Source organism: Diabrotica undecimpunctata, chromosome 9, assembly GCF_040954645.1.
Source record: "Diabrotica undecimpunctata isolate CICGRU chromosome 9, icDiaUnde3, whole genome shotgun sequence".
NCBI classification, from domain to species: domain Eukaryota; kingdom Metazoa; phylum Arthropoda; class Insecta; order Coleoptera; family Chrysomelidae; genus Diabrotica; species Diabrotica undecimpunctata.
The window spans coordinates 49,475,966-49,491,415 of NC_092811.1; the positions used below are offsets into that span (position 1 = coordinate 49,475,966).

Sequence of the window (15,450 nt, forward strand, 5' to 3'; positions counted from 1 at the left end):
AAATAAGGGTGTTTTTAAGCAGATTTATTAATATTACACAGAATAGAGTAAAAATAAATTGGTGTGATTAGTGTTGCAGAGATTCTGGGGCAGTTAAAGTTAAATTGAGAATAAATAGATATTAGGATAAAATGGCAGACCGAATGACTTTAAGAAATGGAAAAGAAGTCGTACCGAAAGAGAGTAAAGGAGAACAGGTATTAGAACAGGAACAGGATATACAGGTAGATGAAGAAAGCAGAGGAAGGTCAGGAGAAGTTGTAGTATATTTAGAGCAATGCATACAAGAAGCAGGACAAGGTGATAGAGAGGGAAGTCTAACAGATAGTTTGAGAGAGGAGTTGGATGAGACAGTGAGAGATAGACGTGATGAAAGTGAGGATGAAAGTAGAGTGCAGGAGGAGAGACGCAGGGAAGGAGATGTTGGAGAGTCAGGGATGACACAGATGGATATGAGGCAAATAATGCGGATGCTACAACAGATGGATCATAATATTAGGGGGGATATGCACAAAATGGATAGTAATATTAACAATATTAGGGGGATATGAACAAAATGGAAAATAATATTAAAGGAGAACTTAGGGGAGAGTTAATTAAAATGAGGGAAGAAATCAAAGAAGAAGTGAAGATAGTCAGGGAAGAGATGCTACACATTACCCAAGGTTTAGAAGAGAAAGTAGAACAGGTTAGAGGAGAAAGTGAGGATTTTAAGAGGAATGTACAGGAGGAGATATCCAGAGAAAAGGCCATAATTAGAGCGGAAATAGGACAGGAAATTGGGAGCAGATTTGTAGAGTTGGGAACATCCATTGAAGAGAATTTACCAAGGGAAATAAACAAAGAAGTTAATAAGCAGAATAAAGAGATTGTTAGGGAGGTAGAAAGTGTTAAAAGGCAAACTCAGGATCATGAGGAAAAACTTACCATTATCAAAAACAATATAAAGATGGGATTGCAGAATTTGGAACTGGAAATTGGTAGGCATGCAAATCAGGCGGAAAAGGGAGATAGAGTATTACAGGGACAAGTTGAGGAATTGAAAGAGAAATTTAAAAATGCAAGTGAGGAGATTCAGCGTTTGGAATCAAATCTAGGACAAACAAGGGGGAGTGAGTACTGTGATGCCGAGTTATAATGATGGGGGAATTAAGTTTGACGAAACCTGAATCACTTACATCCTAGAATATTTGTAGATATCATCAAAAATAAGGTAAAGAATGTAAGGATCCGATAGAAATGAAATTGAATATTCGAAACATGTTAGTGGGCATGCCATTATTATGGTTTTGCAATAATGAAAATTCCATAAATAATATGCAGGAATTTAAGGCCAAGTTTATTAAATATTTTTGGGGAGAAAACCAACAGGCTAGTTTCAGGAACGGTTGTATTTTGGGAAATTTAATTATGAAAAAAGTACCAACTACAATCTGTACGCAATGCAGTTATTCCAGACAGCACAATACTTAGAACCGGCTATGCGAGAAGAGGAGATTGTCCTATACATCGCCAGGCAAAATAACCATAACATGGCGGAAACAATAGCTCTTCACAATATAAAGACGATGGAAAGTCTGACAGGATATCTTCAGAGGATTGAGAGGAGTGTAGGGACGCAGAATCGAAATGGACAAGAGCAAGGGACATATAGGAATAACACAGCAAATAGACAGGGATATGTGAATCGAGGGAATAATTATAGGGAAAGAGAATTTGAGATACAAAATAGAAGCAGGGATTTTACAAATAGGGGAGAGAATATGAACAATGTCAGGAGAGATATCGAAAGATATAACTGGGAACGTAGACAAGGGAATCCAAACAATGATAGAGGGAATAACTGGAGACAAGGAAATGACAGAGGCAATAATTGGAGACAGAACCAGGGAAATTATCCACATGAGACGAGAAATAGGGAAGCTTACAGAGAAGGGAATCCAAGATATAATAGGGGGGAAAATGAGGAGAGAAGACAGGTGAATGTAGTTAGAACAGAGGAGAATAGGGGGAAGCAAGTGTTGATGCAGAAGGGAGAAATTTTGTTTAGACCGCTCCTATGTGCATAATATTGTCTACTTATCAAAGTATGAACATCCAAGTGAGTTTATTAGAGATACTGGGGAATTAAATAAAAATAATAACACTAATACTTTAAAGTTTATTGAAGGGTACATACAATATTCAGTATACAAGTTATTATTAGATACAGTTCAGAAGTAACTCTAATCAACAAAAACATTGTAAATAATTTAAATAAGGACAATATTATGGTGATAAAAACAAATAAATTATCATTAATAGGGGCGAATAATAAAAAATTATATGATACTAATAGTTCTATAATCTGTAATGTAAAATTGGGAAATAAAATGTATGAAATACAAATGTTAGTGGTAGATCACTTAAATTTTGAAATAGTATTGGGAAATGATGAAATGGAAAAACATAAAATGATTATTAACTATGTCAATCAAACTTTACAAATTGATCAAGAATCTATTAAATTTTGTAAATTAAATAAAGAAGAGATTTTGAATAAAGAAGAATTTCAGATTTGTCAAGTAAACAGTTCAGAAGAAATTATTTTAGTGCCAAAGGAACATGAAATGGAGATAAGAAGTTTGTTAAAGGAACATCAGAGGTTATTCAATCAAGAGGTGTGTGTGGCAAAACAATATGTACATAAATTGGAAATGAACAAAGAAATTAAGAATTATAAAATGAAGACATATCCCATTCCGTACAAATTAAAGAATGAGGTGTACCGAGAGCTGGATAAAATGCTGAAGGATGGAATAATAGAAAGAAGTAATTCTCCTTATATTAGTGCCATCACATGTGTAAGAAAAAAATCAGGAGAAATCCGGATATGCCTGGATGCTCGTAATATCAACAGCTATACGAGAAAACAATATGAGAGTCCAATGAATGTTGAGGGTATTTTTGGAAGAATCACTAAAGCTAAAGTTTTTTTCAAAGTTGGACCTTCGGCATAGCTTTTGGCTTATTCCATTAGCCAAAGAAAGCAGATGTTATACAGCATTCATGGTGGATGGTATTGTGTACCAATTCTGTGTGGTACCATTTGGACTCCAGAGTTCATGTGCAGCACTGGTCAGAACTTTGCATTCCATTCTGAACAAATATGAAAGGTTCATTCTCCACTACATAGACGACATCTTGGTATTTTCTGAAGATGAGTTGTCACATCAGGATCATCTAAAAACATTAATGGAGGAGTTAGAAACAGCAGGTTTAAAATTAAATTTGGAAAAATGCTCTTTTTACCAAAAAGAAGTCAAATATCTAGGATATGTGCTCAATACACAAGGAGTCAGTATGGATCCAGAAAGGATACAAACGATTCAAGAATTTGCCACACCACATAATCTCAAAACACTCAGAGGTTTCTTAGGAATATTGAATTATTTTAAACGATTAATTCCAGATCTAAGTAGGATGGAAGTGCCACTAATAGAACTGTTAAAGAAGAACCAGAAATGGGAATGGACTCCAGAAAGAAATACAGCTTTTTTACAATTAAAACAAATTTTTACAACTAATTTGCAAGTGTATCATCCGCAGTATGATAAGGAGTTTATACTAAGAACGGATGCATCATGTGAGAGATTAGCTGGAGTGTTGTTACAACAACAAGAAGAAAAGGAAGTTGCTATAAGTTTCGTATCTAGGGTAACCAAAGATTTTGAAAAAAGATATTCAGCAACGGAACTAGAAATGGCAAGTGTGATCTACTGTGTTACCAAATTAAGATTTTTTTTGTTAGGAGCACATTTTGTATTGGAAACGGATCATTCTGCTCTGACAACTTTGTTTAAAAACAGGTTTGCCAACAACAGAATTCATAGATGGAGCCTTTTGTTACAAGAATATGACTTCGAAATTAGACATATTCCAGGCAAGTCAAACATTGTAGCAGATGTACTAAGCAGAGAAGCACAACAAAGAAGTGAAGGAAGAAAATATCAAATTGGAATCAACAGAAAGAAGAATGAAGAAGGGCTGTATTCGTTAGAAAGAATCTTGGAAGATCAGAGAAGATTGGAAGAAGCAGAAAAGAAGAGAGCAATCAATATCAATGGAGTATGGTGTAAGAAGTTGGAAACCATAGAAGTTTATGTCGTAACCAAAGAATTAGCAGAAGAAATCATGAGAGATCTACATGCCGAATATGGTCATATAGGGAGCAGAAAATTATGGATGTTGTTTAGGGAAAATTATTTTACAAGAAAATATATATCCACGGCTAAAAACATCACTAAAAGTTGTACCATTTGTCAGTTAGCAAAGGAGAAGAATTTCCACAATGTTAATGTAGCAAAATCCATAGTTGCAGAGAGACCTTTAAAATTAGTTGCTATCGATTTTGTCACTAATTTAGCCATAAGTGAACAGGGTTGCAAAAATATTTTTATAATAATTGACATACATACAAAATTTGTAAAGTTATATCCCAGCGAAAGGACAAATGTAAAAACCGTAAAATACTATCTAGAAAAATACATAGAGGAAGTAGGTACTCCAGAAACAATTATCTTAGATCATGCCACATATTTTGAAAGTTCAAGATTAAAAAGAGTTTGTGAAGAAAAGAAAATCCAATTAAATTTCATTAGTATCAGAAGACAGTAGATACTCTATACCATTCCTGGTGCAAAATGTGGTGGGGGAAACCGGTTTTATTCAAGGTCAATCAAGTTCAAGGTCACGCGAAGGTTGCGTGGAGGTAAAGGTTACTCAAAGGTCAAATCCAAGGTCACGTGAAGGTAAAGGTCACGCAAAAGGTCAAGTTCAAGGTCACGCGAAGGTTAAGTTCAAGGTCACATGGAGGTAAAGGTTACACAAAGGCCAAATCCAAGGTCACGTAAAGGTAAAGGTCACGCAAAAGGTCAAGTTCAAGGTCACGTGGAGGTCAAGTTCAAGATCACCCAAAGGTCAAGTTTAAGGTCACGTAAATGAGATTAAAGATCGTATAATGATCAAGTTCAAGGTCACAGTGACAGTCAAGGTTAGGATAGGATATTAGTATAATAAAAACTATTATTAAAAAATAATTATTTATTAACTATTTATTACACTGTTATACATATTTCTTAAATTTTCAAGTGCAGACTTACATAAATGACAACTGGATTGCGCCGGTGCTGTACCTTCAATTTCTGTTCTCCACTCGGGACGATTAAAATGTACAAAACATGGCAGACGAGTCTGAACTTCAAAATCTTGAACTGCTTTTGTGGGTAATTTATACCAAGATCGAAGTAATTCCAACGGTTCCACACATTTTCTAAAGTATGGTAGGGTAAAGTTTTCTAATTCTGCTTCAGTAAACTTGTACAAAGGTTTTTGCGGATGTTGAGCCATTAATTTTGCTTTGTGACAACACTCCATTGCTATTAACCTGTTAATGTTCTTAAACATCAAACTTACTTTTTATTTATGTAAATCAAGGTCACCTCTACTCAGCAACTAAGGCATGCGCAGTGTTTAAAATGTAAACTACATAAATTGGGGATTTTAAAAGCGATCCTTAGTAACATTTAGTTCGTCGTAATATAAGTTAAACAGTAAATAATTTTCAGAAATTTAGTAAAATTTTGTTCGTCGTGAGATTAGAAAGGTAATAAATATTTTTCAATCAATATTGTTGCTAACATTATCAATTTTTAGAATTTAGTCATGGATGCATGTTTAGATGGTACAAAAACTCTCAACGTAGCTGAAGCTGTCCGAAATTTGCAATGGGTTTTGAATGAAAAGGCATACGATTTTGAATACGAAGCCGAGCGAGCTACCATAAGAATGAGAAGATATACGGTAGAAGATTGTAATAAAAAATCAGCAACATATTACACGGGAGCGAGAATCTGCGAAGATTATTTATCTAATAAAATATGCATGTGTTGCTTTTTAAAAAAAATTAAAAATCTAGGGCTGACTGATTTTTTACATCAACACAAAGATGTTCTACCTAAACATTGTTTTGAAGATGAAGGGGTAGATACTGTAAATACATGTAAATACAATAAATAAATAATATATTTTATTTTGTAGTTTTCATTTCAACACAACAAAGCATTACAACAAGAATTGGAGGAATTTATGAAAAAAATTAAAGAACTAAAAGAAAAAATAAAACAATTCGAAGACAAGCAAGTAATGTTTAAATCATTTAGTAAACTACACTTAAGTAAATTTCGCAGAAAAATTAAACCGTATACTATGTAATTTTTGTATTAATAAATGATTTTAATGCCAATTGATTGTTTGTTTTACAATATTTATAACTAAGAAATAAAACAAAAATAATGTAATATATATTTTTATTTTTGCATTAAAAAAGTATTATACAACCAAAATACATTAGATAAAGCACAAATACATTTTTTACTATTATGATAAAAACAAGCAGGTTCCTTAACTTCTAATGATGGTTGTTCATCCAATTCGTATAAAGGAACAGCAATGTATTTTTTTAAATAATTTTTCTTTTCCAACCCTTTGACGTAAACTGCATCAGCGTTTTGTGTAATATCCTTTAAAATATTTGCAAAATGATAAAGGGGTGTAAAACCAAAATTCCAATCAATGCAGTGATGATTTCTTGTTAACCAAGTTGCCTGTCTGTGTAAATCGGAAGACAACATTCTAATAGGAAACGGAGACTTGAATACATAATGACAAATTTGTGTTCCATTAAAAGCAGCAAGTTCTTTCACTACAAATTTATTATTTTCTATTTTAAACCCTTGAACGTCTATTACCAGATTCATTTTAACAACTAACATTTTGACTATGATACAGACCTTTTATTGCTGTCTCACAATTTTAGTTAAAGGATTGTAAGAGAATTCTTTTTCATGCAATATTAAGCAATAAGCGGAAACATTGTTTCCTACAGATTTACTAGTTTCAAATTCTATTCTCAAAACAACAGAGCCACTTTGAATTATTTCTTTTTGTCTTGAACAATCAGTATGCACTATAGGAGCATTCTTTTTAAATTCTTCTGGACTGAATATTGGTTGATTAGTTTGAATATGATAATAAGATTCTTGGAAATTAGCAAACATCTCATACAACGTTGCAAAACGGTTGGTGTCAAAATCTAAGTTGAGATCTTGATAAGGATATCGCTCCGAATTAAGAAACATACGGATATTTGTTAGATTGCAGTGATCAAATTTACTCATATCTTTCAGCATTTTTCCTTTTCGACCATCATGGAAAGCTACTACAATGTGTCGAGGACTTTCTAGCTTTGTAGTTGTTTTTACTGGCCAAGTATGACGTGTTGAATTATTTAAAGTGGGATACTCAACCAATTCCCAACTTCTAAATTTGATAGGTAGTTCTATGTTACTACGAACTATTTTGTTTAATCGCAATTGTTCGCTAATATTGGGTAAAATATGAGGTACATTCCAATATAGTTTATTAATTGCAATTTTTGGTTTTTCTGTTTCATCTGTAGCAATAATAGCATCAATATCATCTTTATCTCGTATTAATACTAATTCTTGTCTCATGTTTATTATAATTTTTTGAAAATCTTCGAAAAATCCGGACCAAATTTTTAACGGTATGCATACGTTAAAATTGCCATGATTATCAATTACCAGTTTATCACCTTTTGGAAACCATCCAGCATTTTGTAAGAGTTTACTCTGATTTTCATTAAGAGACAAATAATTTTTCAAAGTCGAAATTAAACCAATATTTCGTACAGAATCAATTATAACACCATTTAACTCATACCTTAATTCTCTAAATAAATATGATATACCGTTATTAATAAATTGAAATTTTGTTGGAACTTGATTTTTATCGGTTAACATTTGACCTTCAATGTAAATATAACTGTTACATGGTAAAGTATAGGCGTCTAGATCTTGGATAGGAATTCTAATTTCATCATTATAGTTTAAATTTGATGTATATGGTTGATAAGTGTGATACTGATAATCTTCAATAGTTGTATCGCTAAAAGGTTGACCCAACACATGTAACATTTCCATTATATTAAAACTTGATAACCAAGGGATTTCAAAAATTTACGATTTTTAGATGTTAACAGCTTAGATGTTATCCTTCTACTAATTGTTTTAATGAGATGACGTCTTTTATAGGAATGTTTGGGATAATTACTTTGATGAAACCGCAAAACCATTTTACTCAATTTTTCTAAGATGTAGCCGAATAGTAATTGTCTCTTTATTAAAATTAACTAAATTTCCTTGTTGATCTAAAACACGAACAGTTATGTTGCTTATCGTCTTGTTGCTTACAGGATAATACAAGATGGTTAACGGTTGCTCGACTATTTTATACCCATTAGGAACTTGAGGAAAAAATTGATGAATAATATGCACAGCCTTTCCATTTAAGAAAGATCCAACAGCAATATTACAATCAATACAGATAGTATTAACTTTTAAAATATTTACCACATTCGTGGATATATGAAGTTTATTTGGTGTTAGTTTAACTCTTTCGAAACCTAGTAAACTTCCTATAGAATTATCAACATCAAAATTAATCCAATCACTACTTTTAATGCTAATTCTATTTGTATTTATATCGGGTTTCATACTAATTATGCTAGCGGTTTGAATCATTTCATTTTTAATAATTTTAATAATATCATCAACTTCGTAGGCACCTACAGGAATTTTAAAGGTAAATTCGCTGTTTTTACCCCACACAAAAACATTATTATGAATATCGACATTTGGAATACTGTTAAAAGTGTCAAAATTTGCAACACCAATTTCATAATTGAAATTCTCATCAAGATAAATCGGAGGATTGTAATCATCACTGAGAATTGATGATTCTCCAGTAAGGGTGAATGTGACTGACATGCTGGTTCAAGTATAAATGATGCTCAATGATTAATTATAGTAATTAAATAAAAATCTTAAACAGTTTTGACCACAATTAAAAGAATTAAAATTTTGAATGACATCATAGTTATATACTATAGTAACGTTTCCATTACTTTTAAAATATCGTACTAATTCAGTAGGAGGAGGTAAATTTCCATAACTATCAAAATAAGTAATAATTGTATCTTGTTTAGCATATGCAGTCCAATGTGTACCATTTCCGTCTTTCGTATCGTGGTTTACTATACCTGATTCGTGTTTTTGTATTACATGAGGTACAGAATCACGCATAAAAACTCCACGAAAATGAGGAATATGTAACAAACCAGCATATTTAACAAGATCTACATTAGTCATTGCTCGTTTAGGTAGCTTTACCGGGAGTTTCTTGAATACGGCTTTAAACGGAAACCTTTGCCGCGACGTTTTATTCCGTAACCTTTGTATGGTCTTAAATAAAACCCCGCTCCTTTTTTTGCCGTTTGTTCCATTACCAAATTATGCCTTTGTTGTTCAGCAAGTTTTTCACGGTCAGCTTTGGCATCATTAACCGCTTTGGCAATTCCAGCTGCACCTCCCCCAACAGCTCCTAACGCTCCGAGCAATGGTAACAACAAAGGTAAAAAACCACCTTTCTTGGGAGCTCGAATAATGCGTTTTCTTTTTTTTTTCAATGCACCTCCTTTTTTTGGTTTTTTAGAAAATCCCATACCCAATTTACGTTTACCTTTCATTGCTGTCGTTACAAACCAAGCTGCAATCTTTTCACCTAGCTTAGCGTCCTTTGATTTTACCCGTTCCCACGCTTTATTTTCCAAAATTTTATCTGCTTCGTGTCTTTCACTTAAATTTTTATGTTGTGAATACGCAATGTCGTGTGTTTTACACGCAGCGTCTAATGCGTTAATTCCTTCGTCCCCTCTCTCTAATCTTTGATGCAAGTGAGTTCCAGGACCACAAAATTGATATCCAGGTATATGTGCTTCGAATGGAAGTTTGTTAATGAGACTGTTGACTAATCCTTTTCCTAGTCGACGTGTTTTCACTTTCGCACGTTTTACCATTATGGTACTTATATATATATTACAACCTATTTATACTATCAGTTATCACTTGAACGTTATGAAGATCATTCAACAAAAGAATCGTTTACCTATTGAAAATCATGATAATAACGATGCATTTAAAACGGGAAAACATGGTTGTTTGTTTGGAGGTGATTCTAAAAGAGGTCTTATTGTTGGGGCTAGTGGTTCAGGAAAAACCAATGCTATGTTATCTTTAATTGATCATCCTAATGGTTTAAGATTTGAAAATATCTATGTGTATTCTAAAAGTTTACATCAACCAAAATATGCATATTTGCGAACTTTAATTAGTCCGATTAAAGAAATAGGTTATGAGGAATATGGTAATGTAGACGACATCATTGCTCCAGAAGATATAAAAAATAATTCTGTTATTATATTTGATGATGTAGGTTCATGCAATCAAAAAATTATTCAAAGTTACTACTGCTTTGGTCGTCATAGATCCACAGATGCTTTTTATTTATGTCAAACCTATTCAGCAATACCTAAACAACTCATTAGAGATAATGCAAATTTTCTAATAATTTTTAAACAAGATATGACAAATTTAAAACATATATATGATGATCATGTGAATATTGATATGTCCTTTCAAGATTTTAAAAATGTGTGTTCTCACTGTTGGAAAGATAAATTTGGTTTTCTAACCATTGACAAAGATTGTCAATTATCGTCTGGTCGATATAGAAAAGGCTTTGATGCGTATATTAGTATATAAGCTTTATAATTTACTTATATTTCCTCAGTTATAATGGATCCTCAGCTTGCTAAACAACTAATTAAAGGTAGGCAAGCTTTGAAGCAAAAATATAAACGTTTAAAAAGTGGTATAACTGATTCACAAATACAGTTGGAAAAAAACTATACACCCATTACTAAACCGATTAAAGAATTGCTTACCGCATTGGAAACAAAACAACCATCTGTTAAACAAGAAATTATTACACCACAATCAGAAAAAGAACTTCTTGGAAGTAAAAACTTAAGTCCTATTAAGAGAGATCCATCCACCTTTAGAAAAATAGCATTTTTGACACCACCACCTCAACTAAGCAGCACACAATTAGGATCCAGCACTCGCCCTACAGAACCCACTAATTTGATTGAAACACCTTATGAATCCAGAACACAATTGAATGAATTTATAGATGATACTATTTCACAATTTTATCAAACCGATCCTGAAGTATCGCATGATTATTTTGATCAATTTACAGCACCACTTCCAAGAGATTTTATTGAAGGAATGGTGCGTGATGTGACAGGAAAATATGATCATATTTTGGGTATATTCTACGATCCTAAAGAAAAAAAGTTTTTCATTGGAGATTCAGAGATTTACTTTGATGGGTCTTCTATTGGAATAAAAGGAGTGAGTTATCCTGGTACTCTCGGAATTTATGAGTTGTTATTTTTAAAAAAACCTGTTACGTATACTGAGCAAGACATAAGCTACTATGTTGATATTATAGAACGGACTAATGCTTACCGTAGGAATAATAATAGGGCTTTACCTATTCGTACATTTCCAAACGATATAAAAGACAAGTGGCTCTACATAGTAAAACCTAACTTAATTGAACCCATACGTCCTAGATCTGGTTCAATACCATCAGGTGTGCTTACGCGGGGAATGTCTTCCAAACGTGGTGGAAAATTAACGTTGAAATCTTCCAAAAATGGTGGAAAAATGACGTTAATGTCCTATAATAAAAATCCTATTGAATACAAATATTTTGATGATTTTAATGAGTTGATTGATAGACTACGATTGCTAGTAGCTTCTCAAGCAGCGGGTAATAACGGACACAACAATGAAATTATTTCAATAATTGAGGAATTGCGGGAAAGTGGAGTTATCGCATAAAGTGCATAAATATTGCAACTTTTGTTAAATATCATTCAGTGCAAAAATGCCTCTTAACAGATTCAACCAACACTACCTAACATCTCAAACCTGTAATGTCGATGAAATTGTCTCAGAGCCACTACAATCTCAATTTTACATTTGCCAACCTGCCGATTATTGTAGTGTGTGTATAATTACTATTCGAGGACGTAAAGACTTAAATGTTAGCAAAGATTACTTTGTATTGGATGGCAAAAACATTCTATATACTATGCCTGTAACTGGAAAAGTAAAAAATGTTAAATGTTTCCCAGAACCGCTTAAAATGAAGTATAATAGTTCATCAACCATCTTAGAAGATTTGGTTGATAACAATGTTTTTACAAAAAATGATGTGTTATCATTTCCACTTGTTCAGTTTAAGTCATATAATGAAATTTATGTTGAATTGACACTATCTTGTCCGTTAGTAAAAACGTAAATAAAAAACAATATATATTTTGAATTTTTTTATTTTTGTAAAATACAATTATTTTGATGACTCTTTATCAGCATTATCAACATCAGTTTCATATAGCACAGACGGAAGATAATCTTTTAAGCGATCTAAATAAGTATCCAGTTCCACTTTTCTTAACAAGGATACAAACCCATGTAGACAAATTTGCTTTTCTAAAAACAAATCGCAAGTCTCATACCCTTTTTTATATTTCGCTGACAGGTGTATACAATAGTTGTCATCAAAATATCCTCTTCCATATACTAGTTCATGTTGAGCATCCCATTCAAGATTTAGAAATATCTGTTTTAAACTCTTAACACCAGTATCAATGTCTGTTATAGAAATCGTTTCTGTATACATATTGAACAACTAACGTGAATCCGAGTTTTTCTACATATATAGTACATATCCCTCCTGCTTTAGTATATAAACAGGTTACGTCAAGTAACTGCTAACATTATTTAAAAAAATATGCCTTTAAACAAGTTTAATCAACATTATCTTACATTGTCACCTACCTGCTCATCAGATGATATTGTGTCAACGCCTTTATCACAATTAAAGTCAGCTTTTTATATTTGTGATTCATTTGACTTTCATGTAAAGTGTCTAATTCGTTTAAGAGGAGAAAAGAAAACGAGTCTAAATAAAAAATATTACGTTCTCGATAACGGTGGAACAGCATTTAAAAGTCCTCTAACAGCTAAAATTGAAAGTGTTGCACATTATGCAGCAGATGGAGATGTTGAAATAAGTTCAAAAACATATAAATTTCATGAGTTGGCCGGTATCACAATCAGAAAGGGTGATGTGATACAATTTAAAATAGGAAAAACGAATAATATCTGCATAGAGCTGTTGTTACAGTGTCCTGTAGAAAAAAATGTCTAAGGCTCAAGTTGTTCATGAACTTCATGCTCCAGCTCGAATTAATTATCCCCGGAGACATGTAATCGTTAAAGGATTGCATGATCTTATACAAGCAGATTTAGCTATTATGAATTCATTTACTAAAGAAAATAAAGGTTATAATTACATTTTAGTTGTTATTAACGTATTTAGTAAATACGTATGGGCTGCACCTGTTAAAACTAAAACCGGAAAAGAAATTACAAATGCAATGAAAGACATATTATCTCAAATGAAAAAAGCTCCTCAAAACTTGCAGACTGATAGGGGCACAGAGTTTTACAATAAAGATTTTCAAACATTAATGAAAAAATTTGGAATTAATCATTACAGTACTTTTTCTAACATTAAAGCAAGTATGGCTGAACGAGTAATTCGAACTTTAAAATCGTTACTTTGGAAACGATTTAGTATGCAAGGTAATTACAAATGGTTGGATATATTACCAGAAATTATATCAAAATATAATAATACAAAACACTCTACTATTAACGCTATACCTAGTAAGGTAAACGATCACAATGCGAAATATATTACTGCATTTAATCATATAAAAGTTGTAGATTCTAGGAGACCAAAATTTCAGAAGGGAGATTATGTGCGTATAAGCAAGGTCCGTCATGCATTCAACAAAGGCTATACTCCTAATTGGACTACTGAAATTTTTAAAATTGTTAAAATTAATTTAACTAATCCTGTAACATACGTTTTAGAAGATGAACAACATGAAGAAATTCAAGGATCATTCTATCGAGAAGAATTACAAAAAGTTAAATATCCAGATGTATATTTAATTGAAAAAGTGGTGAAACGAAAAGGAAATAAGATTCTTGTAAAATGGCTTGGATTGAAACAACAGTCTTGGATTAATAAAAATAATGTTGTATAATTTACATATATATTTTTAAATAAAAAACTTATAAATTATTACATTATGTTTTATTCATTACAATAATAATTTTTATACATTTTATTTCTATGACTATTACTTAAAATTGGAGAAATACATTTTTCCATTTCTTTGATGCGACGATGAAACCGATACCTATCAACTACATATTGTTCCCAATTTCCTTTTCTAGCGTCTTGATAAGCAAAATTCCAAGTGCGTAGTATATACATTTCATTATTCTTGTTAAATGTAACTTTTTTCATTTAAGTAGCTCAGGATATCTATAAATAATTTCGATTGCTATGGTGTATACTAGTGGATTTGTATCTTTTATATATTTAAGTACGTTTAAACCAGCATCTGTAATATTACTGCAGTTTTTAACTCCCAACTGCAAAATTTTAAACGAAATGATGAAATTTATATTTTTATATGCATCCAAAATGCAATTTAATATCGGTGATACTTTCCAGAGTTCTGAAATAGAGATTGTTTCTAACCAAACTGTATTTATATCCCTTGATATATTTAACATCCTCATGTTATTAATATTTTCAAACTGCAACCAAATCTTTTCAAATTTTATTTTCTCTGATTTTTGTGAATAGTGAAAATAAACGTCAATTAGTTCTTTATTCAATAAAAATTGTTTCCACTCTTCATAATTAAAAATGATGGAGCCATTTGTAATTCCACATATTCTGATGCATGGTTCGAAAGATGATCCAAGTATACTTACAGCAACATATTCATTAGGATTTGCTCTATTCAAGTAAAATCTTCTCTCACCCAAGTAAATTCTTGAACTACACATGATGACTGCATTGATTTTGCAGTTTAATTTCTTTTTATGTAGGATTATAGAGGTGGGAATAATACAAAAATAACAAGAACAGTTAAATTAATATTTATTTTCAAGATTTTACAAAATCATTAATGTTTAAAATGTCAGATTTAAACTATAGTGACCCCAAGGAAGGGTGTCAAATGAATTATTAATTAAAAATCTTTTGTCATCAAAAGGACTTAAACCAATTTTTGTTTGCTCTATACTAAAAACATTATGAGCATCTGAACGAATTAAACATTGAGAAATAAATTTTTCCGAATTTTGTTGAAGACATTCTATGTAATCATTAAAAGTAATTTTGTTATTAATAACACAATATTTAACTCCTTTTGATTTTTTTACAACAGTATTATCTTCACATTTATAACTATACATTTTAGATCTTAAACCAACAAAATGCGTTATAATTCTACCACTAGCTTCGTCTTTCATTAAACCTGGAACT

General features: G+C 31.8%; 1 protein-coding gene across 1 annotated transcript; it reads right to left on the minus strand.

The window, feature by feature from the left end:
• Positions 1 to 6,833: 6,833 nt before the first annotated feature.
• On the minus strand, positions 6,834 to 8,042 carry LOC140450675 (uncharacterized). The gene has a single exon (XM_072544341.1). The coding sequence runs from the start codon at positions 8,040 to 8,042 to the stop codon at positions 6,834 to 6,836; it is 1,209 nt and encodes a 402-aa protein (XP_072400442.1).
• Between the last annotated feature and the right edge of the window lie 7,408 nt (positions 8,043 to 15,450).